The sequence below is a fragment of the Aspergillus caelatus genome, assembly GCF_009193585.1.
Source record: "Aspergillus caelatus strain CBS 763.97 unplaced genomic scaffold BDV27scaffold_24, whole genome shotgun sequence".
In the NCBI taxonomy this organism is placed as follows: Eukaryota; Fungi; Ascomycota; class Eurotiomycetes; order Eurotiales; family Aspergillaceae; genus Aspergillus; species Aspergillus caelatus.
In genome coordinates, this window is record NW_022475287.1 from 61,196 (window position 1) to 85,576 (window position 24,381).

General features: G+C 48.9%; 10 protein-coding genes across 10 annotated transcripts; 4 read left to right on the forward strand and 6 right to left on the reverse strand.

Annotated features, from left to right (window-relative positions):
- Positions 1–704: 704 nt before the first annotated feature.
- BDV27DRAFT_48050 (putative nucleoside hydrolase) lies at positions 705–2,421 on the reverse strand. Its single transcript, XM_032076727.1, has 6 exons — positions 2,317–2,421; positions 2,138–2,241; positions 1,919–2,088; positions 1,825–1,859; positions 1,471–1,767; positions 705–1,412 (listed from the first exon to the last, which is right to left on the reverse strand). The coding sequence occupies exons 1-6, from the start codon at positions 2,350–2,352 to the stop codon at positions 789–791; spliced, it is 1,266 nt and encodes a 421-aa protein (XP_031931361.1). The 5' UTR covers positions 2,353–2,421; the 3' UTR covers positions 705–788.
- Positions 2,422–4,900: 2,479 nt separating this feature from the next.
- On the forward strand, positions 4,901–6,118 carry BDV27DRAFT_142091 (uncharacterized protein; the record flags this gene model as incomplete). The annotated part of the gene is made up of 1 exon (XM_032069907.1): positions 4,901–6,118. The coding sequence occupies one exon, from the start codon at positions 4,901–4,903 to the stop codon at positions 6,116–6,118; it is 1,218 nt and encodes a 405-aa protein (XP_031931362.1).
- A 1,062-nt stretch (positions 6,119–7,180) lies between these two features.
- Positions 7,181–9,256, forward strand: BDV27DRAFT_122534 (protein ERV29). Its single transcript, XM_032065646.1, has 5 exons — positions 7,181–7,737; positions 7,872–7,984; positions 8,067–8,560; positions 8,613–8,677; positions 8,741–9,256. The coding sequence occupies exons 1-5, from the start codon at positions 7,571–7,573 to the stop codon at positions 8,811–8,813; spliced, it is 912 nt and encodes a 303-aa protein (XP_031931363.1). The 5' UTR covers positions 7,181–7,570; the 3' UTR covers positions 8,814–9,256.
- Positions 9,257–9,258: 2 nt separating this feature from the next.
- On the reverse strand, positions 9,259–11,786 carry BDV27DRAFT_122535 (uncharacterized protein). Its single transcript, XM_032065647.1, has one exon. The coding sequence runs from the start codon at positions 11,054–11,056 to the stop codon at positions 9,851–9,853; it is 1,206 nt and encodes a 401-aa protein (XP_031931364.1). The 5' UTR covers positions 11,057–11,786; the 3' UTR covers positions 9,259–9,850.
- A 1,107-nt stretch (positions 11,787–12,893) lies between these two features.
- BDV27DRAFT_154139 (U6 snRNA-associated Sm-like protein LSm8) lies at positions 12,894–13,259 on the reverse strand (the record flags this gene model as incomplete). Its single annotated transcript, XM_032071917.1, has 2 exons — positions 12,894–13,165; positions 13,235–13,259. The coding sequence occupies 2 exons, from the start codon at positions 13,257–13,259 to the stop codon at positions 12,894–12,896; spliced, it is 297 nt and encodes a 98-aa protein (XP_031931365.1).
- Positions 13,260–13,865: 606 nt separating this feature from the next.
- BDV27DRAFT_122539 (putative proline-rich, actin-associated protein Vrp1) lies at positions 13,866–15,618 on the reverse strand. Its single transcript, XM_032065648.1, has 2 exons — positions 15,337–15,618; positions 13,866–15,283 (listed from the first exon to the last, which is right to left on the reverse strand). The coding sequence occupies exons 1-2, from the start codon at positions 15,451–15,453 to the stop codon at positions 14,045–14,047; spliced, it is 1,356 nt and encodes a 451-aa protein (XP_031931366.1). The 5' UTR covers positions 15,454–15,618; the 3' UTR covers positions 13,866–14,044.
- A 95-nt stretch (positions 15,619–15,713) lies between these two features.
- BDV27DRAFT_48101 (uncharacterized protein) lies at positions 15,714–17,219 on the forward strand. Its single transcript, XM_032076728.1, has one exon. It carries the CDS (start codon positions 15,827–15,829, stop codon positions 17,087–17,089), a length of 1,263 nt encoding a protein of 420 aa, XP_031931367.1. The 5' UTR covers positions 15,714–15,826; the 3' UTR covers positions 17,090–17,219.
- Positions 17,138–18,308, reverse strand: BDV27DRAFT_48104 (60S ribosomal protein uL1). The gene is made up of 4 exons (XM_032076729.1): positions 18,225–18,308; positions 17,973–18,150; positions 17,674–17,867; positions 17,138–17,612 (listed from the first exon to the last, which is right to left on the reverse strand). Exons 1-4 carry the CDS (start codon positions 18,241–18,243, stop codon positions 17,350–17,352), a joined length of 654 nt encoding a protein of 217 aa, XP_031931368.1. The 5' UTR covers positions 18,244–18,308; the 3' UTR covers positions 17,138–17,349.
- A 23-nt stretch (positions 18,309–18,331) lies between these two features.
- On the reverse strand, positions 18,332–21,295 carry BDV27DRAFT_122543 (uncharacterized protein). Its single transcript, XM_032065649.1, has 8 exons — positions 21,138–21,295; positions 20,787–20,984; positions 20,613–20,725; positions 20,409–20,559; positions 20,263–20,353; positions 19,807–20,214; positions 19,647–19,737; positions 18,332–19,591 (listed from the first exon to the last, which is right to left on the reverse strand). Exons 2-8 carry the CDS (start codon positions 20,862–20,864, stop codon positions 18,577–18,579), a joined length of 1,947 nt encoding a protein of 648 aa, XP_031931369.1. The 5' UTR covers positions 20,865–20,984; positions 21,138–21,295; the 3' UTR covers positions 18,332–18,576.
- Positions 21,296–21,455: 160 nt separating this feature from the next.
- Positions 21,456–24,073, forward strand: BDV27DRAFT_122545 (uncharacterized protein). The gene is made up of 8 exons (XM_032065650.1): positions 21,456–21,859; positions 21,919–21,947; positions 22,008–22,047; positions 22,098–22,386; positions 22,441–22,554; positions 22,605–22,930; positions 22,991–23,383; positions 23,437–24,073. Exons 1-8 carry the CDS (start codon positions 21,617–21,619, stop codon positions 23,761–23,763), a joined length of 1,761 nt encoding a protein of 586 aa, XP_031931370.1. The 5' UTR covers positions 21,456–21,616; the 3' UTR covers positions 23,764–24,073.
- Positions 24,074–24,381: the final 308 nt, after the last annotated feature.

Genomic DNA, 24,381 nt, shown 5'->3' on the forward strand with positions numbered 1-24,381 from the left:
TGCCATATGTCACTACATGGGCTAGCGCATCAAGATTATTGACTGACACCATTCTAAGATCGCAGACTCGCCCCAAAGGAAGAGAGGGAGAGAGGGAGGGAGAGAGGGAGGGAGGCAGATTATTTTAGCCTCTCAAAGGGTTAGATTGAGAATCACTCTAGATAGTCTAGACTTCATTACTTGCATTCCATCTGGACACCGAAGCTTCGAGGCTAGCCTCCACCGAGTATACTACAGAAAACCACATCGCCATCTTGGTTTGTTGTCATGGACGATGTAATTTTCTGGCAGGAATTTGTGGCGGCTGCAAATCTGTCACCAGAGCTTGATTGCTACACCTTCCGGGGTGCCTTCTATAGCATTCCAATCCGGTCAACAACAAAAACGGTGACTGAACTTGTTCCTGTTTTACTGTTCAACTGAAGATAGTGTAAATTACACTATATAAAGCTCTAGTCTATAGATATTTAGTACATACGACCATAGGGTGTGGAGAACAGGGCTTCCCGTCCGCTCAGCCGTACTTAAGCCACACGCCGGGAGGTTAGTAGTTGGGTGGGTGACCACCAGCGAATCCCTCCTGTTGTATGTTTTTTTTTTTCATCATTGCTGTTATTATGCGTTCTTTTGACTTCACATAGCTATGGCCTGCGTGGAATTACTACAAACAAGCCTATCCCGTAGCCGTGACATTTCAGAGGTGACAAAAATATACTTCTATCCTATCAACCCACGGCATTTATGTAATCGTATATACATTCTAGCCTATCTCAAACAGTACCGTCAGTTCAAGCGAACAACCGTTCAAGGAGAACAGCCCCGAAATTATCCTCGACCGGCGAAGCGTCCATTCGCCAGACACGGTTTCCGGCTCTCGAGCTCAACCAGAGACCATGGTCACTGGAGTGCTCCTCATCACCATCGATGCGGTGTCTGTTCCGTCGGTCAACGACACACAAACCCCGGGTCCACTGTCCAGTGGTCTCGATTCGGATATCCTCTGGCGAGGTCGCGGAGGGCCTCCACTTGTCATCATCTGCGGTAATAGCATACCACACACAGACGGGGTCATGCAGACTGAGCTCGACATCATCGCCCGCCCGGCCCGTATGCAGCTTCTCGACCGTGTGGAAAGTGTGAGCCATGAAGGCTGACACCCACTCGGCCAATGGCGAGCCTTTCTCCAGGTGTGGGGTGACTGCCTCGCGGAACTGGCCGCGTGAGACTCCGTGGCGGAGCGTGATGTCCAACGGGAAGATGCGCAGTGTGAGCTGCTTGCTGAGATTGGCGGGGTAGTCTGGTAGGCTTGAGTTCGTTGGGATAGTGGACTTGGGTGAAGGTGATGTCAAAGCATAGACCCGTGCGGCTGCGAATGCGTCGGCGTAGGTGTTAAATTCAGCGGCCGGGGTTACCTGTGTGCGGTGTTAACCTTTTGTGACTACCTTCGTCCCAAGGGGAAAATGTCCTTACATTACCGGGTTCATTGACAGCTCCACCCATCACCACCACTTCCTTGATGCGCAGGAATGTCTCTGGATCAGCTGCAGAGGCCAATGCGAGGTTGGTTAGAGGCCCGACTGCCACCAAAGTGACGGTGTCTGGGTCATTTTCACGCAAAACACGAAGTATCTCCTCGTGTGCCCGACGCTTAGAAGGGATGAAGGACGGGCGTGAAGGGTTGCCCGTCGGAATGGGTTCGACTTCAACTGGATCAGCGGAAGGATCAAAGAGATGCTCCCAAGTCTCCTTAGGAGTCAGGTGGGGGTGCTGGCGGCATCAATCAGTAAGGCTATGGCAAGGTATAGAAGTAGCACGCTAACATACGCTGGTATGGATTCCTCCTAAACCGTCGGTACCATCTACAATAAGTCAGCCTTGTGTAAATCACCGAGAAAATTGAGAGGACCAAGAAACGTACGGAAATAGTCCGCCAGCATCTTCTGGTCTTCTAAGGGATCCTCAGCACCAACCGCAACGACTGGTGAGGCGGCGCGCAGGGCACCAAACCCTTCAGGACGACCTTGCTCCCGACGCCATTGCATCTCTCGTTCGAGGATATGGAACATCGAGACGACATTGCGAAGACAGCTACTCATATCAGTGCTGGCCTCTAGGATACTTGGGCGACAGCACTTACCTTCTCACCTCAATATTACCGAAGGTCAAGGAGATCAGCAGGACTTCAACTTCCTCTGGTGTTGCGGACAGAGCGAGTAGAAGACCGAGAATATCATCGATCCCCTTTGGAACTACAAATCAGTACCTTGCTCAGCGGGGTACGGGCAGCAGCGAGAAACATATACATATCTCACTTACCGGGTCAGTATCAATGATGATCTTCTTGGGTGCCATAATCTAAGCGTATACCTTTAAGACTAACCGTAGCTGCGAACGAAAAATATAGAATATTGCGAACAAAATCTCTTAATACAGGCTTTATGGAGAAGGATGATTTGGAGCCAAAGTGGGATGGTCTTGGCTTTAGGTCGTTATCACTGGTTCTCCACCATGATTGGGGGTTGCCTTAGTCATTGACCAAGGTGTTCTTGCCAGACACTCAGGTACAGTAACCTAGCAGTAAGTAGTAGTAGGACAGTATCGGACAATATTGATGCGTCAGAATTTACTGTATCGAACGAACTTTTTAAATCCCCGGAGTTAAAAGAAGCATTGACATGCCCTGCAATTATCCTACTACTACTACTACTACTACTACTACTAGTATTATATTTATTTTATCTATACTTCCCTCCACCTGACGACTCGGAACGATACCGTGAAAGGACAGCAGTAAACCAAACCAGATTTGGTTAGACCAACTTCTAGAAGCTTGTGATGCTTTAATAACACCGAATACAGAGGGCTGACCAGCCGATAAATATTCTGTGATGGCCAAGGAACTTTTGTCTATAAGGGGGAGTTCAGATACACAGCTTCCACGGTCCCCAAGCCTCAAAGCCTGTTAGCGACAGCCATTGGGACTATTAGCGGTTCCTCAACGTGTTATTTGTCAAGTTCCCCATGGTCCTCCCGAAGTGAGTTGGACGACGTTACATTTACGTGACTTTGAAGCAGGCAGCCAAGGTCTACTCAGCCTTAGAATAAGAAAGATGCTGTGGACTCGAGGAAGCCTCGTGGCACCTTGTACATACAGGAGTTGAGATACCGCTTATCGCGTGACATGAATGGTCGGTACCCTGCAAGGGGTTTATTTGTTGGAGCGCTGGATTGAATTCCTTTCCTTCGTCTTGAATCTCGAACGTAAGAATCATATTGAGAAACGGGTAAACACCGGAATTGAGGCGATGTGGCCTGTTTCCGAGTCAGCATGGTACTGTACCATACATACAATACCTACTCAGGTACTATTCGTTTGAGACTCTGCCTATTGTGGCACTCCGTACTGATACTAGAAATCGCCAATACCGGCCGGTACGGTAATGTTTCTCCGCTTTCTTTCAGTGGGTGTCATCTGTAGCGTAATGTGAATACCACCAATTACATGCATGCATGGAGGCAGTGAAGCAACAATGGACATGAATCGCTGAACATTATTCGTGCACATAGGAATCCGCCATCAAACTTTTGTCTAGACGTCCATCGACAGGGGTTGAACGGGGGTTGGGTGAAGATCTCTCCCCGCGCAGAGTAATTTGCCCCTGGTGACGGTGGTAGTCATTGATACTGATACTATCTCCATTCTCCGGTTTTATGACCAATTGTTTCTGGAACCTCTTAGCTCCGTTCGCTAACTGGATAAGAATCCTTTGTTAACTCCAATTGGGCCATTAGTGTCGGTACAGACGGTTGAGTCTTACTACCAATAAAAGGGGAAAACAGAGGAAGAAAAAAGACAAGTAGGGGTAGAAAACCCAGACAGCATCCTTGTCAAAACGCCACCATCATGAACAATATGTACAAAAGACCAAGTGAACCAGCACTTGAGAGTGCTATCAGACTTGGTGGAAGTGGAGAAAAACAGATGGAGGTGCGGGTGTTGGCGCGCAGACCATTGAACTAATATTCGCCAGTAGGTAATTAAATTCACTGCCGGATGACCACTAGTAAGAAAGGTCACCCCTTCATCTAAAGCGTGTCCTCTTCTACCACTCGTGCGGCCTTTTCCACCTCCTCCTTCACCTCCTCCTTTCCCCCTTCACCCTCCCCTATATCTACTTCCTCCCCCCTCCATTTTCGTCCGACTGCAATTCGTCCCGCCCATTGTCAATTCCTCCTCCACGGATTGGTTGAGGTTGCTAGGCGGTTCGATGTTCCTTGGTTGATTCCCGCTCTTTTCGCCTCCCAACGCCCTCGAAGCGCACTCGACACCGTAGCTCAACCCCAGCCTCGGTCTGATTACCCACAAAGAGCTGAAGCACTTTGAGATCACTCAAATACTCTCCCAAAGAAGTGCCAGAGTTGCTGTAGACAAGAGCTACAGCAATTCAATCGACCGGTATCCGCGCTGCGACGCAATCTGGCCTTTCGGAGAAGCTGAGATTTGGCTTTCCCCTTGTCTTCCAACCACCTATTGTGTCGTCACCTCCTCAGCCTAATGATTTGAAGCTGAATTAACGACCTGCGAGAGATCGCTTGCTACCTGTTTTCCACTTTTCCACTATTTGTTCTTTCCCCACCCCTTTTGCAGCTATCCTCAGCGGATTCTTGCAATCACTTTTTGCGCCAAGTTCCATTACGCGCGTGGACTTCTGTCGCGAAGACGAACCTTGATTATCATTTGAAACGTATCTTATTTGACTCATTTGATCACGATTTTGCTACGTTATCTCAAGAATACACATTAAACGTATGCTAACCCCCCCCTTCCCCCCCCGGGCAAGAGTCATCGATTTATCATTGTTTTGTCGTTGACTAACGCAAAGTGGTTATAGTTTTGACGATGATGAATCCTTACCTCAGTTGGGCTATCCTGCTCGTGGTAGCAGGTGGCCTGGGTTGGTACTATAATGGCCCTGTCCCCAAAACTAAAGCCCCCATAAAACCCATCGTGGAAAAGGCCGAGAGCGCGGTGAGCGCGAAGAAACCCAAGAAGACTAAGAAGTCTCCGGAACCCTCTCCTGCCCCCGCTAAGCTCGAGGAAAAGCCAGTGCAGACCCCCAAGATTGAGGAGGCTGATGTGGCGGATGAGGAGATCGACAAGAAAGAGATGGCCAAGCGCTTTGCCGCTGTGAAGAACGGTGTTCCCCTTAAGGAAAGCAACAAGGACGGCAACAGTGGCAGCAAGGCTCAAAAGAAGAAGAACAAGAAGGGAACTTCCAGCCAGCTCACCGCCAGCAACAACGAGCGATCTGCCTCCCGTGTCTCTACTCGTACCTCATCCACCACCGGAGCCGATGCTGATGATGACCTGTCTCCAGCTGGATCCCCTAAGGTTAATGCCAGTGCCTCTGCTGCTGGATATGTTTCTGACATGCTCGAGGCTCCTGCCCCAGCAGCGTCAGTTCTCCGTGTGACGGGCTCTTTGGAATCGGACTCCCAGAAGAAGAAGCAGAAGCCCCAATCTTTCAAGCAAGTCGAAACTAAGAAGCAACGCCAACAGCGCCTGAAGAACGAAGCTCGGAAGCAGCAGGTCCAGGAAGCCGAGGAGGAGAGACGTAAATTGCTCGAGAAGCAGCTTCACACCGCTCGTGAATCTGAGCGCCGTGAAACCGCCAAGTCAAAGCCGGCTGCTCAACCTAATGCCTGGCAGACTCAGAGCGTGAACAAGGTTACCAACGGTAATGTTCCCAACGGCACCCACAAGTCCGCTCCGGCCCCTAAGGTTGAACTACTGGACACATTTGAGCCTGAAAACTCGTCCGCTGCCGCATCCTCCAAGGTGTGGGACCAGGGCCTCCCATCCGAGGAGGAGCAGATGCGCATTCTCGGCGCAGAGAACGGCGAGGATCAGTGGACTACTGTGTCTAGCAAGAAGATCAAGAAGAAGGGCGGCAAAACCGACGACAGCGAAGTCAGCGCTGTTGAAGACCAGCCCACTCTGGTCGCACCTGCACCTGCACCTGTTGAGCCCAAGGTGAAGATCACTCCTACCTACCTTCCTGATGTCCTCCGCTCCGGAAAGAAGGGGCATCCCCTTGACTCCGATTGGGCTGCTTGAGCGGCCTTTGAGTTTCTTAAAGAACTGAAAAGGTACATGGTTGAGGTGTATCAGACTTTTTTTCTCATGGAAATCTTTTCGATTTCACTGTATGTATTATTCATGGCTTCGGCGTTCGGGGTCTTTTACCACACTAAAAATGCACCACGCAGCCGGCGAGGCGTTTGATTCCTTCTGCGACGTCAGCACAGGGAACATCAGCCTCAACCACCCAAATCCAAGAAAAACCCCCTTAAAAAAATAGAGCCGTGTAATATTTTCTTGTTCCTTTTCCTTTTCTCAATTGTGTACTGCTCGGATTTTCAAATTCTTCTTGTCTTGTTTTATAACACATTTTGTTATCTGATCGATAATTATGGATGAAAAGACGTTTGATCTATGACCAGATTCCGGGTTTTCGCCACAATACCATGCTTTATTACTTATTATATCCTTTTCCTGATTGATTTGTTTGCGGACTAGGCCTTCATTCCTTTGCTTGGTCCAATGCCCCTGCGTTGAGGACCCGGTATTTTGCATAGATTACCATAGTGGAGGCCCTTGACGGGCGAGCATGGATCAAGATCTGCAATGGTTCGTCTCCGCAAAAGCCACCTGGCCTTTTCTTTGTGCCGGGATGATCTGGGTTCGTTGCGTTTAATAATTATTTATTTACCTTGAGTGCCGTGTTTATTGTACCCTGGTTCTGGGTTTTAATGCGTTCTCCGCTTTTTTTGCTGGATATATTTGTTTTGGATCCATTATGGTTCTTAATTCGGGAAGGAATGGGCCAATTTGGGAATGACGATCAATATAGTCCCTGATGTACAGTGGGGATCCGTGTGGTATCTCATGTATGTTCGTACTTTGTAGTCGGATAGTAGTAGGGTGTAGAACGAACGAACCACCATTGGGGTTGGTTAGTCTGCGACGAAACAGAAGGATGGTTCCAAATTTAACCCAAAGTTGCGACGTGCTTTTAAAAATAGAATGGTATCTTTTGGAAGGAAGAATATAATTGCAGGAGGGAGTGTGGGATCTTCTCGTTCTGCAAATGTCGTCAGAGAACCCCTTGAGATGGCTTGGCAACCATCCCCCATGGGGACTAGCAGCGAGTTCCGGTCATCGTGGCCTGAACTGCAGGGCCGCCGACGTAAAGTCACGGGTGGGCAACGAACCAACGGATGCAACTTGTTGTTTTGTCCTCTTCTCTTTCGCATCATTCGTTCTTTCGGGTCTTCTCTGCTAGTATTTACTCTTCCTTCCCCTCCCTTCTTCTCTCCTTCTTCTTCTTCTCCTCGCTCGGGAATTTCGTCTATTCTGATTGTCACTTATTTCATCCTCTACCAATCCTTTCTTTATTTCTTGTTTACCGACCCCTCGTGGCTAGCTCCCGAGGTTCCTATTCTCGGTACATCTCTCATACTCCTGCTTGCTCAAATTTCCTCGTTCTATTAAACAACAACTTCCGCAATGGCGCAAATCCGCGGCACCGCGGGATACAATCTTGGTCACCAAAATCCCTTCGGGGGTCCTGGTCGCGCAGATGCTACAAGCGACCCTAGCCCCTTGGATGCCATTCGGGAACAGACCAGCAAGATTGAAGATTGGTTGGACACGTTGGCAGATCCCGTTAAACCGTACGTGGTCTCCGAACCTTTTGTTTTCAATTCATTCCGCTGTTCTCTCTGCGCGGTGCAAGGAGACGTAAACAGCTGTCGGAATGGTAGTGTTAGACACATACCGCTAACACTGTGTCTTCTTCCGTCTATAGGTATCTACCAGCCATTGGCCGTTTCCTGATCGTCGTCACTTTCATCGAGGACAGTCTGCGAATCATTACACAATGGAGCGACCAGCTCCTCTACCTGCGGGATTACCGCAAAAGTAAGCTTACTCCTGCCACCCGCAGCAATGGTGATCATTGCTGCACAGTGAGCCCTCGTGCATCCGGTTTAACCATCTTCAGTTCCTTGGGGTATCACACACACCTTCCTCATCCTCAATGTGCTTGCTATGTCGATATGCTCTTTCCTGGTCATTGCTCGCAAACACACTGAAATCGCCGTCGCCGGCCTGCTGGGTGTCGTCGTCACCCAGGGCCTCGGATATGGGCTCATCTTCGATCTTAACTTCTTCCTTCGCAACCTGAGTGTTATTGGCGGTCTCCTCATGGTTCTCTCCGACTCATGGGTCCGCAAGAAGTTCGTCCCAGCTGGTCTGCCCCAGCTTGATGAGAAGGACCGCAAGATGTACGTTCAGTTCGCTGGCCGTGTCCTGCTCATCTTCCTCTTCATCGGATTCGTCTTCTCCGGCCAGTGGAGCTTCTGGCGCATTCTGGTCAGCTTGTTTGGCCTCGTGGCATGCGTTATGGTCATTGTGGGATTCAAGGCCAAGTGGAGCGCAATCATCCTTGTGGTGTTGCTGAGCGTCTTCAACATTCTGGTCAACAACTTCTGGACCGTATGTATACCTTGAACAACGTTTGGGTATCTAGTAACTAACGGCCCCCTAGCTCCACCCCCACCACCCCCACAAGGATTTCGCCAAGTACGATTTCTTCCAGATCTTGTCTATTGTGTAAGTTACACTTAGCCCTGTCTCGCATTATTGTGGATCTCAGTCACTAATTATATTCAATAGCGGCGGTCTCTTGCTTCTGGTCAACATGGGCCCTGGCCAATTGAGTATGGATGAGAAGAAGAAGGTCTACTAAACAGGACCCAATCGAACGCGGAAAAGGGGGAGCGAGAATGAAAGGCGGAAAGACAAAAAATAAAAATAAATTCCAGATGGGCCACTGAGTTAATGCGCATGTGTGCTACGTACTCATGACATGTTTCTTATGGGCTTACCGAAATCATCTCTATCATCATATGATCCTCTTCGTTTTTGTTCGTCTTGTCAGCATTGTTCCGGAATCCGTTTTCCCACATGGAGCTCAATATCATTGTGTACTGGCGATACGCTCGCGATATATTGGCTAAATCCCATCGTTTGCACACTAACAATATACCTCAAATCCTACTCTTTTTTCTTGTTCTTTCCAAACCACATATGACGCAAACATGTCTCTTTTAATATTATCCTTATGAAAGGGATGCCTAGTGGAGATTTCGGGGTACTTTGTACGGACCATCCATGTTTACGTATTATCAAGATACAGTTCAGTATTGCAAGATGTATTATTTATCGGCATATCGTATATAATGACCAATAAACACCAGGAAAAAAAAACTTCAATCATGGACAACGCGCGCAATGAAAGAAACATGCAGTAATTGATATTAAAAGGTATTGTACATGGACATGAGAATGGGACTTCAGGGCAATGCATATTTGAGAACAAAGGTCAAAGAACAAATCAGACAACGGTAAAAAGAAAATGCAAATTAGGGAGTGTAATCTGCGCTGGTAATGAAAGGATGGATGAAATTCTGCAGGGATGGTATGTATGTATAGGTACTGTATGTTATGGAGACAACGGGTGAGAACAGTCACAGAAAGTCTTCAATAATCTCGTTCGTTTCTGGTGGTCCTGCCATGCACATAACAACGGACTTCCGTGGGGTAACTGGTTGCTCCAATGCATAGAGAATCGATGGGATGATAAGGAACGGAACGATCGCTTTTGTCTGCTGCCAACGCCGAGAAAAAACCAGGTATCAAGGTGTATCGGAATGTCTCGAATCAGAATTCGAGGAAGAAACAGAATCGAGGCTAGAAAGTTACTCAAGGAATCGAATACTGCAGCTAGATGTCCATGCTCCAGCGCCACGGTCGTATTTGCTCAAGATCACCTAATCCGACTTCCTCGTGGGGATCGGAAATCTCTAAATGTAATAATTGAACTTTCTTGTCCTCCCGATGCAGGTTCGATAATGTCTTCGACACATGCGGCCGGAATAGTTTGCTACCGTCATCGGCTTCCTTGGACATCGGTCGGGATATCGGTGTCTGCGGGGATTGTATCGAAACTCTTGGGGATTCTATGTCATCGGAGTCAATCGAAGCTAACGAAGACGAATCTGATCGTGACCGTAGAGACGAAGCTATGACAAAATTAGACTCATCACGCCCGTACGTAAGGGAAGAGGGTGGTCTGTATTCGCGGCTATCCTTGGGTTCCGGCGTCTTCAGAGATCGAGGATCATCGTCGTCATCGTCGTCATCATCATCAAGGTGGGCGAAAGGAGGACGGACTCTGGCGGGTTTCTTTTCAACATGTTGAGTAGATAAGGGAGGTAGTGGGGTTCGATCGGAGGTTTTGTTGGTACTTTTTTCGCGGGTCAAAGAGGGGTCGCTGGCACTGCTCTTCTGGGTAGGGAAGCGATCTTTTCCGGCCATTACCCTAGCGCTAGGTACAGGTTGCAGCATCCATCGCGTCTCAGCCCTAGACTTGGGTCCACTGACGATAGGCGGATGAAGATCGTTGACTGGAGGAACCCGTGCAATATAGTATTTGCTGGGTTCGGGGCCATTCGATTTCCCGCTACCTGATAATCCAACCGAAGAGCCCTTCACCTCCACTTCTTCACCCCATAACGGCTCGTCTTCGCGCTGATATCGCATGCGGTTCCACCGTTCCTCAATCGGTTGCATCAAGCTGCTTTTGTCCTTCTTTTGCGACGCACGTACATCCTGACCGGAGTTCGCCGAGAGTCCATCCGTATTCCAACTATCCGTCCGACGATGCGCAGACCGGTTGCCACCTCTTCTTGCGGGGGGTCCAGGACCTAACGCAATTTCCTCCGCCCATCCGGGGTTGGTACTGAAGGCGGTGGGTTGGGGGAACGGCCGAGGTTGGTCGGCGATGATCTCTTCATTCTTCTCCTTTTCGCGACGGGATCGAGCGGCTTCGGCTTCTTTCATGCGTTTTCGACGATCGACTTTCTCGGCACATGGTGTACAGGTGGCATAGTAGAAGACCGCCGATTGAGCGCCTCGCCACAGCCACATGGTTGGGCTGGGGAGGTTGGAGGGAGGTTGGGGAGCGGTGAAGAAGGGTTTCGCAGGTCAACCGATAGCGACACGGGCCAAAAACGTATGGCACTCACGAGAACAGATAGGCCCCAGGGCACCGGTAAATAGGTCTCGATATTTGTCGTGTCGCCGACAGCAACATGAAGGGCGTATAGTACGATAGCGGGCGGGACGGGAAGGCAGTTAAAAACGGAGATCGCCCAGCGACCTACAACGTCGGAGAAAAGAATTCGTGGGACAGCGACCACCGAAAATAATTGGAGGAAAATGGGACAAAAGACGAAGACAAATAAAACAGCAATAACAACAGACCAGACAATGAAGAAGAGCGATAGTGAAAGGAAGAGAGAAAAAGAGAGAAAGAGAGAAAGAGAGAGAGAGAGAAAGGAAAAGGAGGAGGAGTAGGAGGTCAGGGGAACGAAAGAACGGGCGAGAGATGGTTGGGCGATTTGCACTTGGCAGGGGCGGGGCGCGCGGCAGAGCAGAAACGGCGCTACCAGATTTATTGTCAGGGAGTAGAGATGTCTATGTAGACGATCTCTCGTGGAGGATCATTAGTTCGAGTAGTAGTAGTAGTAGTATCTCTGTTGTTGTAAGTTATTTTCAGTTTGTTCTTATATAAGTCATCCACTCCACTCGGACCGGGGGGAATGGGAATGGGAATGGGACCGTGGCTGAATAGGAACAGAGAGAGAACGAGTATAAGATTTCCAAACCCCTCACTCTCAGACGTACTCGGAAGTCAAATATTAAAAATAATAAAAATAAACAATTGGGCAGCGAAGCCAATTGCATACCGGTCAATGTGTCCACAACCGATTGACGGTTGAAATTCTTGGTGAAACGGGATGGTCCAATCTAGTTCGACGCCGTCCATCGTTAGCTCAAGTATTTGGCTGCCTATACGACTACTTCGTACTACGACTACCACTACTAACTACTACGACAACGCCCGGAACGAGACACTGCACGACTTCCGAAATTCTCGCCAAGCCCTAAAACACGACAACCACTCGACGCTCTCAATCAGTCAAATCCAAACGCAATGCATGTCATTCCTTGTCCTGCTTCTCTAATCAGGTAGTAGTAGTAGTAGTAGTACTCCGTAGTAGTAGTAGTCGATAGGTTGCATTCTCCGCATAGGATATCAGATTGGGGCTCCACTCGCCCCAATCAACGTGCCCGAATTGCAGTTCACATACATATAGATACATTGTTGAGATCCATGATTCATCATCATCATTATCATCCCCTCCCTGAATTCTTGCGTTCGTACTCCGTCGAGGATGGATCGTCCTGAAAAAATGTACTGCCGTGATTGCCGTCTCCCTTGTTTCTATCCCATCCACTGTTCTCCCTCTTCCTTTCCATCTCCTCCCCCTTTTTTCTCCTGATGCCACCAAGTAAAACCCCAGGAGCCGTAGCGCCAGTATGTTTGACCTAAGATCGCATTTTTTTTTTTCTTTTTAATAAAAAAAAAAGCTGCCGTCTAGTCCGAGCCCCACCATGGTCGCAGAATACGCCACGATATCAATCCAAATCTGTATCACCGCCACGGATAAGGACCATAGTGGTACCCCTCCGCGTGACACGGTGCACAAGAAGCGCACTGTACGTGAGGCTCTGATGGACTGTTGCACTCTCAGCCACGAAAAAAATATTAAAAAAAAAAAAATAAGATCTATCACAAACGGTCTAGTCCAACCTAGCCACCATGCCACGTTTCGATCATCCAGCGTCACTCTGATGCAAAAGGAAGGTGGTTCATCCTTGAGCAAGAAAGTTCGCATCGTAATCGGTACAAAATCAGGGCTCATGCGTTCTTGGTACCCTTGACCACCTCGCCTTTAACCTTGGCCCAGTCAATCTCGCCATCGATCTTCTCGTCCACTTCGCCGCATACTACCACGTTATCGCCTCGGATCAGGTACAGACCGTGCTCGATCTGAGAGCTTGGCTCGGGGTCATCAGGGGTGCGAATGATTCGTTCGATGGTATCCAGGAGAACCAGGTTAGTCAACTGATCCGTGGAAAGTAGCGTTCCCAGAAGAGTCCGCCCGTCAACAGTCAGAACCAGGACTTTTTCTATTACGGAACTAGGCGTTAGCTCGGTCTTGTATAATGTTGGGATCTACCGATCACTGGATAACGTACTATTAATATATGAGTGGAGAGACATGATGAAGCGCTATAGGATTCCCTGAGGTAAACAGGTGGGAACGGCGTGCGTACTCGTGCGCGAATAGGTCCGAACCGGGTTGGAGCTCTAGAAAGGCGATGAGAGCTTGCGGGAGCTATCGTTAACGACCCGAGACCGCCAGAAAAGGGACGCCGACGGAACGTAGTCAGGAGTCAAAGAAAAAAATAATAGTGATTCCAATTCCTTTCTGGAAGGTTGAAGTCTATCGAATTGTGGCACTCTATCGCCGACGTTGCTCTGCAGAACCAGTGGTGGACGCGTGTAGGGTATTTGGGCTGCTGCTCTCCGTCCTCGTTGAATTTTGCTGTTAGAAGCCCATTTAAAGTAAGATCAAGATGGCATGCTATCCGAGGCGATATGGCAAAATTATGGTGAACCAGCACAGCAGTGGTCGCAACAATGAGTTTGTTCTTTCTCCTCCGTCGAGACACTTCGATACGATTAGTCTGTCACGTGACAAACTATGACCCTCTATCTTTACTGGAAACATCCAATAGCTCGGATGACGTCGAAATGTGTTGCCCCTCCTATCTACATATATGTTTTATTACCTGGAAGACAATGAATAGAAGAGCATAAAAAAAAGAAAATAATAAAACGTCCATCTACTGAAATGAACGTGTCTAGTTGTACATGAAAAAAGAGCGCAAGTAGAAAGAAGCTTTCGTTGCATTGCCTATTGGCTATCCCGATAACAAGATGCAACTTGAAGTTGCAAAGCAAATTGATAAGCCCCCAGTCTGTTTGTTATCTAGAACAGTATCCTAGCCATTCAATGCGCTCAAATCCAATGGCACGCTGCTGCCTCGTCCAGCACGGTATCGTCTGGGGCCTCCTACAAAAGGCCGAGGCTTGGGGAATAAACCTTCGCTCTGGAACTTGAACCGAACATCTTCTACACGATTCAACCCGTGCGCTGCTGAACTTAGAGGGCTCGACCCTGAGGACGGCCCGCCGTTGCTCAGGGTGTAAGCGCTCGGATCTAGTGTAGATCGATCCGGGAGTTGACTAGCTGGAGGCTCGTGAGATAACGGGCGTGATGGTGGCTGGCTCGGAGGAGCACTCGGAGGGGCGCTTGGGGGAGCACTCGGAGGAGGTGGAGGGGGTGCTGAAGGGGCGGATGAAGCGGGTGGGGGCGGGGGCGGGGCTGACGGTGTCTGCTGACTGTGCCCAAAAGCGTTCCTCGCAGCTTGAACAGCTATTGATGCAGCAGCGGTTCCGTTAGGCGGCTGCGGTGGTGGAGGAGGTGGAGGAGGAGGGGTAGATCGCGCAGGCGCTGGGGGAGGTGGTCGGGCTGTAGGTGGAGGTGGAGGTGGCGCAGCTGGACTTGTAGAAGGGGGTGCAGGAGGAGGAGGAGCCGGGGCTGATGGTTTCCTAGAGGACACGGGAGGTGGTGGAGGCGGCTTTGCTGAGCCTGGCAACGGTGGTGGTGCACGAGGGGGTGGAGCATCTGGCGCCGACCTAGCCGATGCATTTGAGATAGTAGAGGATGGCCGCGAGGCGGGCCTTGGGGGGGGCTTCTTCAGGCCAGCAACCAATGGGTTAACAGGAGGGGCAGGAGGAGACTCTGAAGAAGGTAGCGGAGGAGGACGAGCTCCTGGAGGCTTCGGAGCAGGCGACACGGGAGGTTTCGGTGCCGACGAGCCTTGTGATTCTGATCGATATGGCGAATCTCGATTGGCTCCAGTATCAACTCCTCCTCGACTGCGTAGCTTGGGCATTCCTCCGGCAAAGAGACCTCCCAGCTGTGGAGCTGCCGGTAAAGCCGCGCTATTATCCCCCCCTGAACCAGCTCCGCTATCACTTCGTAGTCTGTTCGCTGCTTGCCCGGGTACCGGTGGTGCCGAACCCGGGAGCTTTGGCATGGCTGGAACGGGCGGCGCGCCTGCAATCGGAGGGCCAGACGACTTCGCTCCTCCCCCAGCAATCTGGGGCGCTGATCTGTCATTGGTTACAGTCTTCTTAAGTCGTGCGCCTTTATGGATATCCGAGAGAAGGGCACCCTACCAAATAGATCAGTCGTCTGTCAGGCATTGTTTCGAACATATAGACTTACCCGGCCCTTCGCTTCTGCACCTGATGGCCTACTCGGGAGAGCTCCTGGAGGGGGAGGGGGAGGGGGTCCTCCCATACCACCGGGCGGCGGAGGCGGCGGTGGTGGTGGAGGAGGCATTTTATGGATAGAAAAGATAGAGTATTAAAATTGAACGTTGAAAGAGAAAGAGGGGTGGTTATTGATCACGGGAAAAAGCGATCGCGAGGGATCAATCCGCCGGGATCGAGGGGACCATTTGACGTTTCTTTCAGGGAGAAAGATGACGTCCGTTGGAATGGGGAGAAGAAGGAGTGGTGTCAATGTAGCCTGATGGAGCAAAGCGAATGGGATCAGTTAAGTTGCCCAATAGTGGAGAGTCCGTCCGGAGTTAGTGGCGGTGTAGCGGCGGCAGTAAGACTCCGCCTTGCGTCGCAAATGGCATATTGTCCTATCCTCGTATCCGTACTCACCGGCTTGGAAAACAACGCCAAAAGTACTTTCACTACTCACCATGAAAGGCATTGCTTTAAGGGGCCAAAGGGCCTCAAGGTCTCAATCCCTAATATGTCAATTCTGCCGTTCCTCCGCATCCCCGGCACCCCGGCCACGAACCCACTTCACGCGATCTTTTGCATCAACAGGACCATTCATCTCCAACAGAGATGTCGGATTATGGAAGGCCAGGAAAAACTTAAAAAACCACTGGGCTACTACACAGATGATACCTTCTCGATTTGTGTCAAACACGCCCGAGACAACTCCTCCCCGAGATCTAGAAGATGCCTTGCGACAGATCACACACGATTCAGCTGAGCTCCGACAATTGGATTCTGTGCCCTCCAACGAAGCGATTGTGGAACTCCTTCAGAGATGTGAAGAAATCGCAGAAGCCCTTGTACATCAAGAGCAGGACACAACAAAGAAAGGGGATAATGAGATCTCCAACCTGCTTGACCTAGAAGAAAAGAGCGCTACGAAGAAACGAACCAAATCACCTAAAATTGCGGACCCGCGACTAGCCAATGCTCTCTCCGAGATCACTTACGAGCTTCTGACGGATGAGAAGGTGTTTATTTCCCCCGAGGCACTGGCCTGCTACACCAAGGTTCAGAGTTTACTCAAGCGTGCCGAGCACTTCCCGGAGATCTTTCATTTATATGCGCACAAGCCGGTCCCGGAGGAGAATAGCTCCCCTGTTAAATTTCACAAGGCGAATCCTAAAGACATCAACAGTGCTATCCCCACCGAACTAGCCAACATGGCTCTAGAGGTCGCTATCGAGCAGCGGAACCTGTCTCTCGTTCTTGCAATCATTGATAATACATTTTGCGCTCCCGCGTTCTCCCGCGCAAAGGTCTTTAAGAAAGCAGCCGTGCCTCTAGGTGGGCTGGCTGCTGCACCGGCTGCTTGTTATGCGATTGCATCCTGGGCTGCGACACTTCAGAATACCATGGATCCCAGCACAGCTACGGGCATTGCGTTCGCTGCAAGTCTTGCATACGTGGGAGGTGTATCATCGGTGGGTATCCTGGCTATCACCACGGCCAATGATCAGATGGAGCGGGTAACATGGTTGCCTGGTGTCCCATTGCGGCATCGCTGGCTCCGGGAAGAGGAACGAGCTGCTTTGGACAGAGTTGCACTTCAATGGGGTTTTAAGGATATCTACATGCGTGGCGAGGAAGAGGGAGAGGAGTGGGAAAACTTACGGGAGTTTATTGGTATGAGGGGAATGATTCTAGACAAGACGGACCTGATGCCTGGTATGCAATGAGCATCCCACGGGCGTAAAATTGTTCGATCTCATTCCACTTTGTATTTATAGATAGATTTGCCGTTTAGCATGGCTAATGCAAATATGAAAGACTTATATACTACGGTCCATAGTCGATGCCAGAACTACTCCTACAGTGGAGACATAAAGAACGAATTAGGAACAAAGTCGTGAGTCACATTTCCGAAACTATGGCATATACAATCCCACTTCTAAGCCCCTAAAAAAAACCCCCAGCGTGACCTGAGAGCGTCAATAACTTAGTAGAGACGCTTGGGAGGAGACATGGAAGCCTTGAGAACAAGGCTGCCAACGTTCTGCCAGCCCTTCTTGAGGAGGGAGACGAGGTAGTTGATGGCCAACATGACGTTAGCAATCAGCTCATCCTCAGTCATGCCAACGTTGCCAACGGCAACACCGAGACAGAGAACCTTCTTAAGCTGGAACTTGATGGTGGACTTGACATCGGTGACCTTGTTGGCCATGTCCTCAGCGTGAGAGAGGGGGGTAGGGAATTTACCAGCTGTGGAAACTGTCAGCATATTGTACATCTCACCGGGCGCAACGCTAGATAGTGAACATACCCTTGGAAAGACCGGGACCCAAGAGACGGGGGATCTGCTTGATGAGACTGTCGGAAGCAAGGAAGGCATCGTACTTGCGAGCAAGCTTCTTGATGAGCTTCTTGTTCTTGTTAAGCTTCTTAAGATCCTCAGTAGACATGGCATCAATACCGTGGTGCTTAGCACGGTCGAGATCGTGCTGGTCACCAAGAATACTATAATCCATCGCTCGTCAGCTCATTTCGCTCATTCTACTCCATCCATCACCGTTTCCTTCCAGGTTTTCATCAAAACGGCGATGCGACCGGGACGGCACGTACCAGATGGTCATGTTGGGACGAGGAACGGAAGGCAGCTTGATGGTGCCAGAGAAACGCTTGTCACGCTGGGGGTCGTAGTTCTTCAGACCGATCTGAAGCTCGACGGTCTCGAGGAAGTTTCTCTTCTTCTCATTCTGAGAGTAGTCCAGCAGCTGCTGGATATTCTGGCGCACTCCGGCTGTAACAGGAAAAAGAATGCATTAGTTACTGAGAAGCCTAAGATCTAGATTATAGTGGAATTGATATACATACCGACTGTGATCTTAGACATGATGGCGACAGTCTTCCAAAAGAATCAAATCCTTATGGTGTGGCTCTGCGCTGAATATCGTGCAAAGAACGAAGGTAAAAAAGGCGCCGCCGCCCGCCGCAAAGAAAATCGCGTCTCCGCTTGTGGGTGTGGATGATACTAACCACTTCGGGACTAGCCTTGCCCTAAGAACCGTAGCCTTATTAAGCTGGCAGCGTTTCCAAAGGCTTCATCGGGTATTCCTCAATGCGTAATTTTACAAGTCTTTATCAGTTGTATACATAACTGTAGCAGCCCCGGTTCTCATAGGTGTATAGATAAAGTACATTTAAAGAGTCTCGGAAGACTAGAACCTTAGGACTGCTGTGGGTCAAAAAGGTCAAGGTCAAGGCTCCCCCAATCCCAGATCTGGTTGAAGGTTCCCAGGTCTATGTTAGCTACATCAGCAATTCCACTGTTCGTTGCCTCGGAGGATGCAAGCTGCAGTGGCAGAACCGCACTACTCCTCGTACCAGCTATGTTTAGGTGTGTGCCATTTGTAAGAGACAGGCCATCATCACGTAACAATGCCGAGCCATATTGACTCTCCGAGGTCGTACAAGGCTCTCCGTCAAGCTCTTCAGAGTGTTTGTAATTAATGGACATCCTTTCCACATAAGATATAGGAAGCCCGTCAATAAGCTTGGTGAGGATCGAGTAGCATATAGCGCCCGTTTTTGTGGTACGCACAAGGTCTAGCATGTTGACAGATACGTCAAGTGCTTGAATAATCGTTTCTCGCTGAGGAAGACAGTGACTATGATCGTGAATTATAGCAGAGCATAGCAAGGAGGCTGTATCAAAAATCAAAAAAGGTGCGAAATGAAATTTGGCGTTCATTGGCAGCATACAAGCCAGCAATCGATAAGATGCATCCATCAGCTTGAGCGCGTAATCAATGGCAGATGACTGGAGACCTTTCTGGACACTGGGCGTGTCTTGGCCAAGATTCTGTACTAGGCATTGCTTTAATGGCTTCAGCTTTACCATATAGCCTATAGCATGCAGCTGATGACGTTGCATAGGCACGAATTTGTGGGTGTTATCCCAGCGAGCGTCAGGGTCCATGAGCCGGAAGGCAGACGGTAACGAAGCAAACCACTCCTCAACTACTTCTTGAACAGGCACAGATTGCATGGGTGACAGGCTTTCATCCATCATGCCGGGTATTGTTGATATCATTTGGCCCAACTGGCACTGTAAGGCCATATGTGTCATCGGGGACGGCAGTTCGATTTGGGAGTCGGGGCTTTCCAGCCGGAGATTGGGAGGCTCAACAGGGTTATTGTTATTGATAATGACGGGACGAGACAACAGGTGCGACATTTGCCTTTCCGAATGAGCCAAATTTTCTTCTGCAAGGAAGACATATAATTACAACTTACCAGTCCCAGGCGCACAATATGCACCACATGCGCCTCCTCATCTCGTGCTCGAACTCAGTGATAGCTACTTTTGCAGAATTTCTGTGCAAGCCTAGTAAAAAATGTAGAAAGTCAGCTAATGATTACAAAGGATATGTTCAAGCAAAGAAGTCTCTATTACCTAATTCCTGACCTTCGTGGATGGCAGAGCTAAGAGCATGCCACGACTCGACGAACAGTGCCTCGGTCTTGAACCAACAGGCCGTAAGGAATAGTTGCTGCACCTGTATCAGGCCCCCTCTTCCTGGAGAGATAGTACTGCTTAGTCGCCTAGCAGCATGGTGGTAACGCTCCGAAAGGCTTTCGATATGTTCTCCTAGTTCGGATTCTAGTTTCTGTCGCTCCTCTGGAAAGAGGACAAGAGCAGAACATGCACAGACACGCAACAGAAGACATGTAAACTCAACAGTCAGTGGCTGCCCCTTTACCTTGCCCAGCCACCATGTAGAGTAATCATGGGAGAATGTTGGGGGGTATATACTGTAGTACTGGTAGTTCGTCTCATTCAGAAAATGCTGCACAAGTATATCTAGGTGGGCGTTAGTGAACGCATATCGTCCGACTTTTATGGCCGTACCTGTGTAAGGTTTCGGAGGGATAAGCCGTAGGGCATCCTCCATCTCGGCGGATGTAATTCCATGTGGTGTCTGCGAGATGACATGGGAATCCTGTCCTGTCAGATTGGGTTGTGGTAAGGTTTTAGTTCATCAGGCAGTGGCTTACAGCATTACTGGTGCTTTCTTTTAGGGCACTCAAGCTATCTGAAAGGTACCCTAAGGCCCGGAGATCCTGACTCTTTGTCACAGAAATGATGGTGTCACTCTTAGGGACTTGTTTCACATCTACATTGTTCATTTCGACGGTGTCTGACACTCTAGAATGACATCAGTCGAGAGATGTCTAATATTGGATATACCTCACTCAGACCTTGAGTCAATTGATAGCCGCCTCGTTGTCTTTGATTTTCCTCTTGATGCAAATTTACAAAGATGGGATAACCTCCTTGCTTGGCATTGGTCGCAAGGCCATTCACGGCTGCACTTTTTAGCAGTCAGAGTCAATGCACATGATATGCCAGGCAGTAGATGGTAGGTTTCTTGCCTTTTGCTTCCGTCGCCGGCATTCAGTACATGATGTAATCGAGCGAATAGTCTTCCCATGTTTCGTTGCGCTGGCCATGTTTGATCCCCTCCAACCGATCAAAGATATTCCTGTAGAGCGTCATGGAAGACAGTAGTCAAGTTCTTCTATAGAAGACTCTTATTGGATTGAATCAACCAGGTAGATAGAATCACGACCCTATGAAGTAGAAGGTTATTAGATATCGACGATATTACAACCTTATCTGATTTGGATCATGCATTCATTCTCAGCTGAGTGATGTGGATGTGGTGCCTTAAAACAAGAGATCCACATTCTGCCCCCCCGTGATAAAGAGGGGCCCGAACTAACCCGGTATGGTAAGAATTGGCATGGGTCTATGGATTTGTTCGAATTTATGCTCAAGGTCAAGACGGAGAGGGTCAAGAGTCCCCGTGGAAGTATAAATACAACAAAGCTCTCACTTTACAACGTTTAGAAGCTTGTCATGGACTGAGAGGAAAAGAAATAACCTCATCGGAGTGCGTGGTCGTGTCAGCTGTGTTTGTGACAAGATCGGCGCTTAAATACTACTAGTGCTAAGGGACGGCAGCCTACGAATGACCGCGGTCATTCGCCCGACCCCAGCACGAGGCTGAGTATCTGCAGCATGGACTACCTGCGCGTCAACCTACTACTTAGAGGCGTTTATGCTTCACTTCCCCCTTCCTTCCCGTTTTGTTTACTCATTTCTTAGCTCTTGCCTATATCATTAATCTTCCCGTCGCATACCATCTTGTCAACCAAACAACTAGTCATCACCAGCTCATATTCGCTAAGGCTAAGGAGACATGTCTGGGTTTCCTTCATCGCACAGCCTCCAGACTCCCAAGGAATACTACTCTAGCTTCAAGAGCAACTCGAATCTCCAAGAAAAATTCCATAATATTGACGATGAGGCCCAATTTCGTGCCTATCTGGGCTATCTACAGGATGCACAGACCCGGAACTTTATGCTAGATTTTGGCAACGATGATGCGTGGTGTGCAGTGGATCTGGAAGCAGAAGATATTGCGACACTATTGCGCAGCGCCGTACGTGATTAGATACGATGGCGTTAATTGTAAATGAGCTTATACTAACCGTACTCCAGAAGCCAAGGTTCTTTGGGACTAGATGGATGTGAGATATACACCAAGCTCGGCAAAGCTCTAGAATGTACTGTACTAACCATGGTTTCAGCAATATTTGGTCGCCAGAGGAGCAGAAAGATTTGATCAAAGTTCGTCGAGCTTTGTTTCGCTGAGCTCACATTAGACTAACATATCCCAGACAATCACGAGCCACTACGGCATCTCCGAACGTTTACAGGGAATGATGTGTACTGACCCAGTAGTTCGCCCGTCCCAGTCCACGGCTTCTTCGGCAAATGGTTTTCGCGAGAAGAACGAGGATCGATTGCCTCGTGTTTCCCGCAAGAATGACCTCGAAGAAGCTCAAGAACTGAAGGATTTGTCAGACCCTGCTGAGATACAAGCGGCTGCGTCATTTAGAGGTCTCACCTTTGCACATGTGACCAATCAAATCTGGCATTTCTGCTCCGTAGACTACGGTCCAAGATGTATACATCCCTTACGGAACTTGAAGACATTGCATTTGCTGACATGCTGCTTAGATACATGCATTGGTTACAACTCTTTGTACGTAGTCCCGAACGTTGAATCCCCCAACGGACGGGGTCTACCTGATGGGAGTCGACTATGGTCTTGGTTGGTTCTATGCGACGACGGTATGATTGTTGTCCCTGGTCGCCTTTCGATACGATGTTAATCGCAGAAGGCACTGTTATTTCCATGCAAGAGAATCCGTACCCTGGCTATTCTAGGCCGTCAGAGAGGGAGCTGAAGTCGGTACTCGGCATAGTTCGCAGAAATGTACAACTTATCTTTTCCGGCGTGTCTAAGCGGCACTCTGCTCAGTCGGAGAGCGATTCATTAGTGACCATTCGCGTACGACCTGCTCACGGTGATGGCCCAGATCAGGCTAGTATAAAACAAGAGGATGGCCCTAGTTTACTTTTCTACTATATATTCGACGATTGGGTCTCCAGTTATGCACTCGTTGCGAAACGAGAGCATCAATACGGGGTTCTCCTTGATCGACTGGTAAGACACTCAGAATCATCCCCAATTGGATGCTATTCAGAAACGCTGACATTTTGGTAGAGAGAAGAGATGCTGGGCAAGCCTGTGGTTGAGTTAGTCAATGAGCTACACTGGTTAGGCAGGAGATTAGCTGTCTTGAAGCGGCTTTATCAGAGTTACGAACTCATCATGATGCGGATTCTTCAAAGACAGCGCCATCTTCGCGACGAGGCGAAATCGAACCGGCCTCCACTACCCATCGGACCTATGTTCGGAGAAAGCGAGGTGATGGACCTTCGACAGCCGACTCTGCAGAGCAGTTTGGGGTTTTCAAGCAATGTAGACACCTCGGTTGGTGTACAGCTGAGTTCACCTGCCGTGGCCCGTTTCGAAAGGTTGCTCGATCGTATTAAGCTCTACTGTTTATCTGAAATTGATACCTGCTTGACGGAGAAAGAATCTCTCACATTCCTTGTATGGACATGCTGCTTCTTGATTCTCTTAAGACAAGTGCTAAAACCTTACAGAACTTCAATCTTATTGCGCTCAAAGACTCACAGGCTGTTGAAAAACTCACAAGGATCACAATTCTGCTGGCCAAAGTGACAATCCTGTTTTTGCCCGTCAGCTTGATGACCGGGTACTTTTCGACCGAACTTCAGAACGTCAAGGGGGTGTATACAATCAACCAATACTGGGTCAGCTTCGGCGTCATTATGTTTTTGTCCATCGTGCTCCTTACACTGTTCGGCTACCTTAGTGACACCGTAGAGGGTAAGACTATCTATCAGTCACTATCTCGTACCTTTGTCCGATCCTCAAAGCACAAAATCTCAAATCGGAAAGAAGAATAGGACTCCATATCTAAATCATCATCGGTTGGCTACAAAATGGCGAAATAAGATCAATTTCACTTTTCCATTTTGGATAGGGGCTGGAAAGCTAAAACTTCGCGGGGGCACAGCGAGCATGCTCAGATCTTTGCCTGGCCTAAGACGTGTAGCTATGTTTTTGTGCTTGGATGAACGAAGGCATTGTTATTATTAGGATTATTATTACCTCTTTCTCCCTTGTTATTTTCTTTTGTCCGATTATTACAGTGGGTGTAATTCATGTAAATTTAAGCATGTGCTATAACAAAATTGATGCAGAGACGCGAATGAGAAGATGGTGCCGGCTTGTTGACATTGAACTATTGAGATTTTTTCATTTTACTTCAATTTTCCCCATCTAGATCTAGAGCGTAAATCCGCAAAGGGCCGACAATGCGAGAGGAAAATGAGATTGAAAAATCAAGGAGAGGGACTACTAAGTTCCTGATCGAGACAGATATCTCGATTTTTCGGCTATTTAAACAACGTAATACGTTGAAATCACTGCCTACACAGAAAAGAACCATAGTGGGCCAGTTATATAAAGATTGGTGTAGCTCTTGCCACATCAGCAGCCTAGAGATGAGCTAGCACAGGAAT

Bases quoted from the DNA above. Each gene is read 5' to 3' on its own strand.
- BDV27DRAFT_48050 (XM_032076727.1), bottom strand. From the start codon at position 2,352: ATGGCACCCAAGAAGATCATCATTGATACTGACCCG. The intron at 2,089-2,137 runs GTAAGTGCTGTC...TGATATGAGTAG, and splicing joins GGTAATATTGAGGTGAGAAG to CTGTCTTCGCAATGTCGTCT. The intron at 1,413-1,470 runs GTAAGGACATTT...CACCGCACACAG, and splicing joins CTGTCAATGAACCCGGTAAT to GTAACCCCGGCCGCTGAATT.
- BDV27DRAFT_122534 (XM_032065646.1), top strand. From the start codon at position 7,571: ATGGCGCAAATCCGCGGCACCGCGGGATACAATCTTGGTCACCAAAAT. The intron at 7,985-8,066 runs GTAAGCTTACTC...AACCATCTTCAG, and splicing joins CCTGCGGGATTACCGCAAAA to TTCCTTGGGGTATCACACAC. The intron at 8,561-8,612 runs GTATGTATACCT...ACGGCCCCCTAG, and splicing joins TGGTCAACAACTTCTGGACC to CTCCACCCCCACCACCCCCA.
- BDV27DRAFT_122535 (XM_032065647.1), bottom strand. From the start codon at position 11,056: ATGTGGCTGTGGCGAGGCGCTCAATCGGCGGTCTTCTACTATGCCACC.
- BDV27DRAFT_122539 (XM_032065648.1), bottom strand. From the start codon at position 15,453: ATGCCTCCTCCACCACCACCGCCGCCTCCGCCGCCCGGTGGTATGGGA. The intron at 15,284-15,336 runs GTAAGTCTATAT...TCTATTTGGTAG, and splicing joins GTGCAGAAGCGAAGGGCCGG to GGTGCCCTTCTCTCGGATAT.
- BDV27DRAFT_48101 (XM_032076728.1), top strand. From the start codon at position 15,827: ATGAAAGGCATTGCTTTAAGGGGCCAAAGGGCCTCAAGGTCTCAATCC.
- BDV27DRAFT_48104 (XM_032076729.1), bottom strand. The intron at 17,868-17,972 runs GTACGTGCCGTC...GATGGATTATAG, and splicing joins CGTCCCAACATGACCATCTG to TATTCTTGGTGACCAGCACG. The intron at 17,613-17,673 runs GTATGTTCACTA...CAGTTTCCACAG, and splicing joins GGGTCCCGGTCTTTCCAAGG to CTGGTAAATTCCCTACCCCC.
- BDV27DRAFT_122543 (XM_032065649.1), bottom strand. From the start codon at position 20,864: ATGGCCAGCGCAACGAAACATGGGAAGACTATTCGCTCGATTACATCA. The intron at 20,354-20,408 runs GTAAGCCACTGC...CTGACAGGACAG, and splicing joins AAGAAAGCACCAGTAATGCT to GATTCCCATGTCATCTCGCA. The intron at 19,592-19,646 runs GTAAGTTGTAAT...TCATTCGGAAAG, and splicing joins ATATTGTGCGCCTGGGACTG to GCAAATGTCGCACCTGTTGT.
- BDV27DRAFT_122545 (XM_032065650.1), top strand. From the start codon at position 21,617: ATGTCTGGGTTTCCTTCATCGCACAGCCTCCAGACTCCCAAGGAATAC. The intron at 22,387-22,440 runs GTATACATCCCT...CATGCTGCTTAG, and splicing joins CGTAGACTACGGTCCAAGAT to ATACATGCATTGGTTACAAC. The intron at 22,931-22,990 runs GTAAGACACTCA...ACATTTTGGTAG, and splicing joins GGGTTCTCCTTGATCGACTG to AGAGAAGAGATGCTGGGCAA.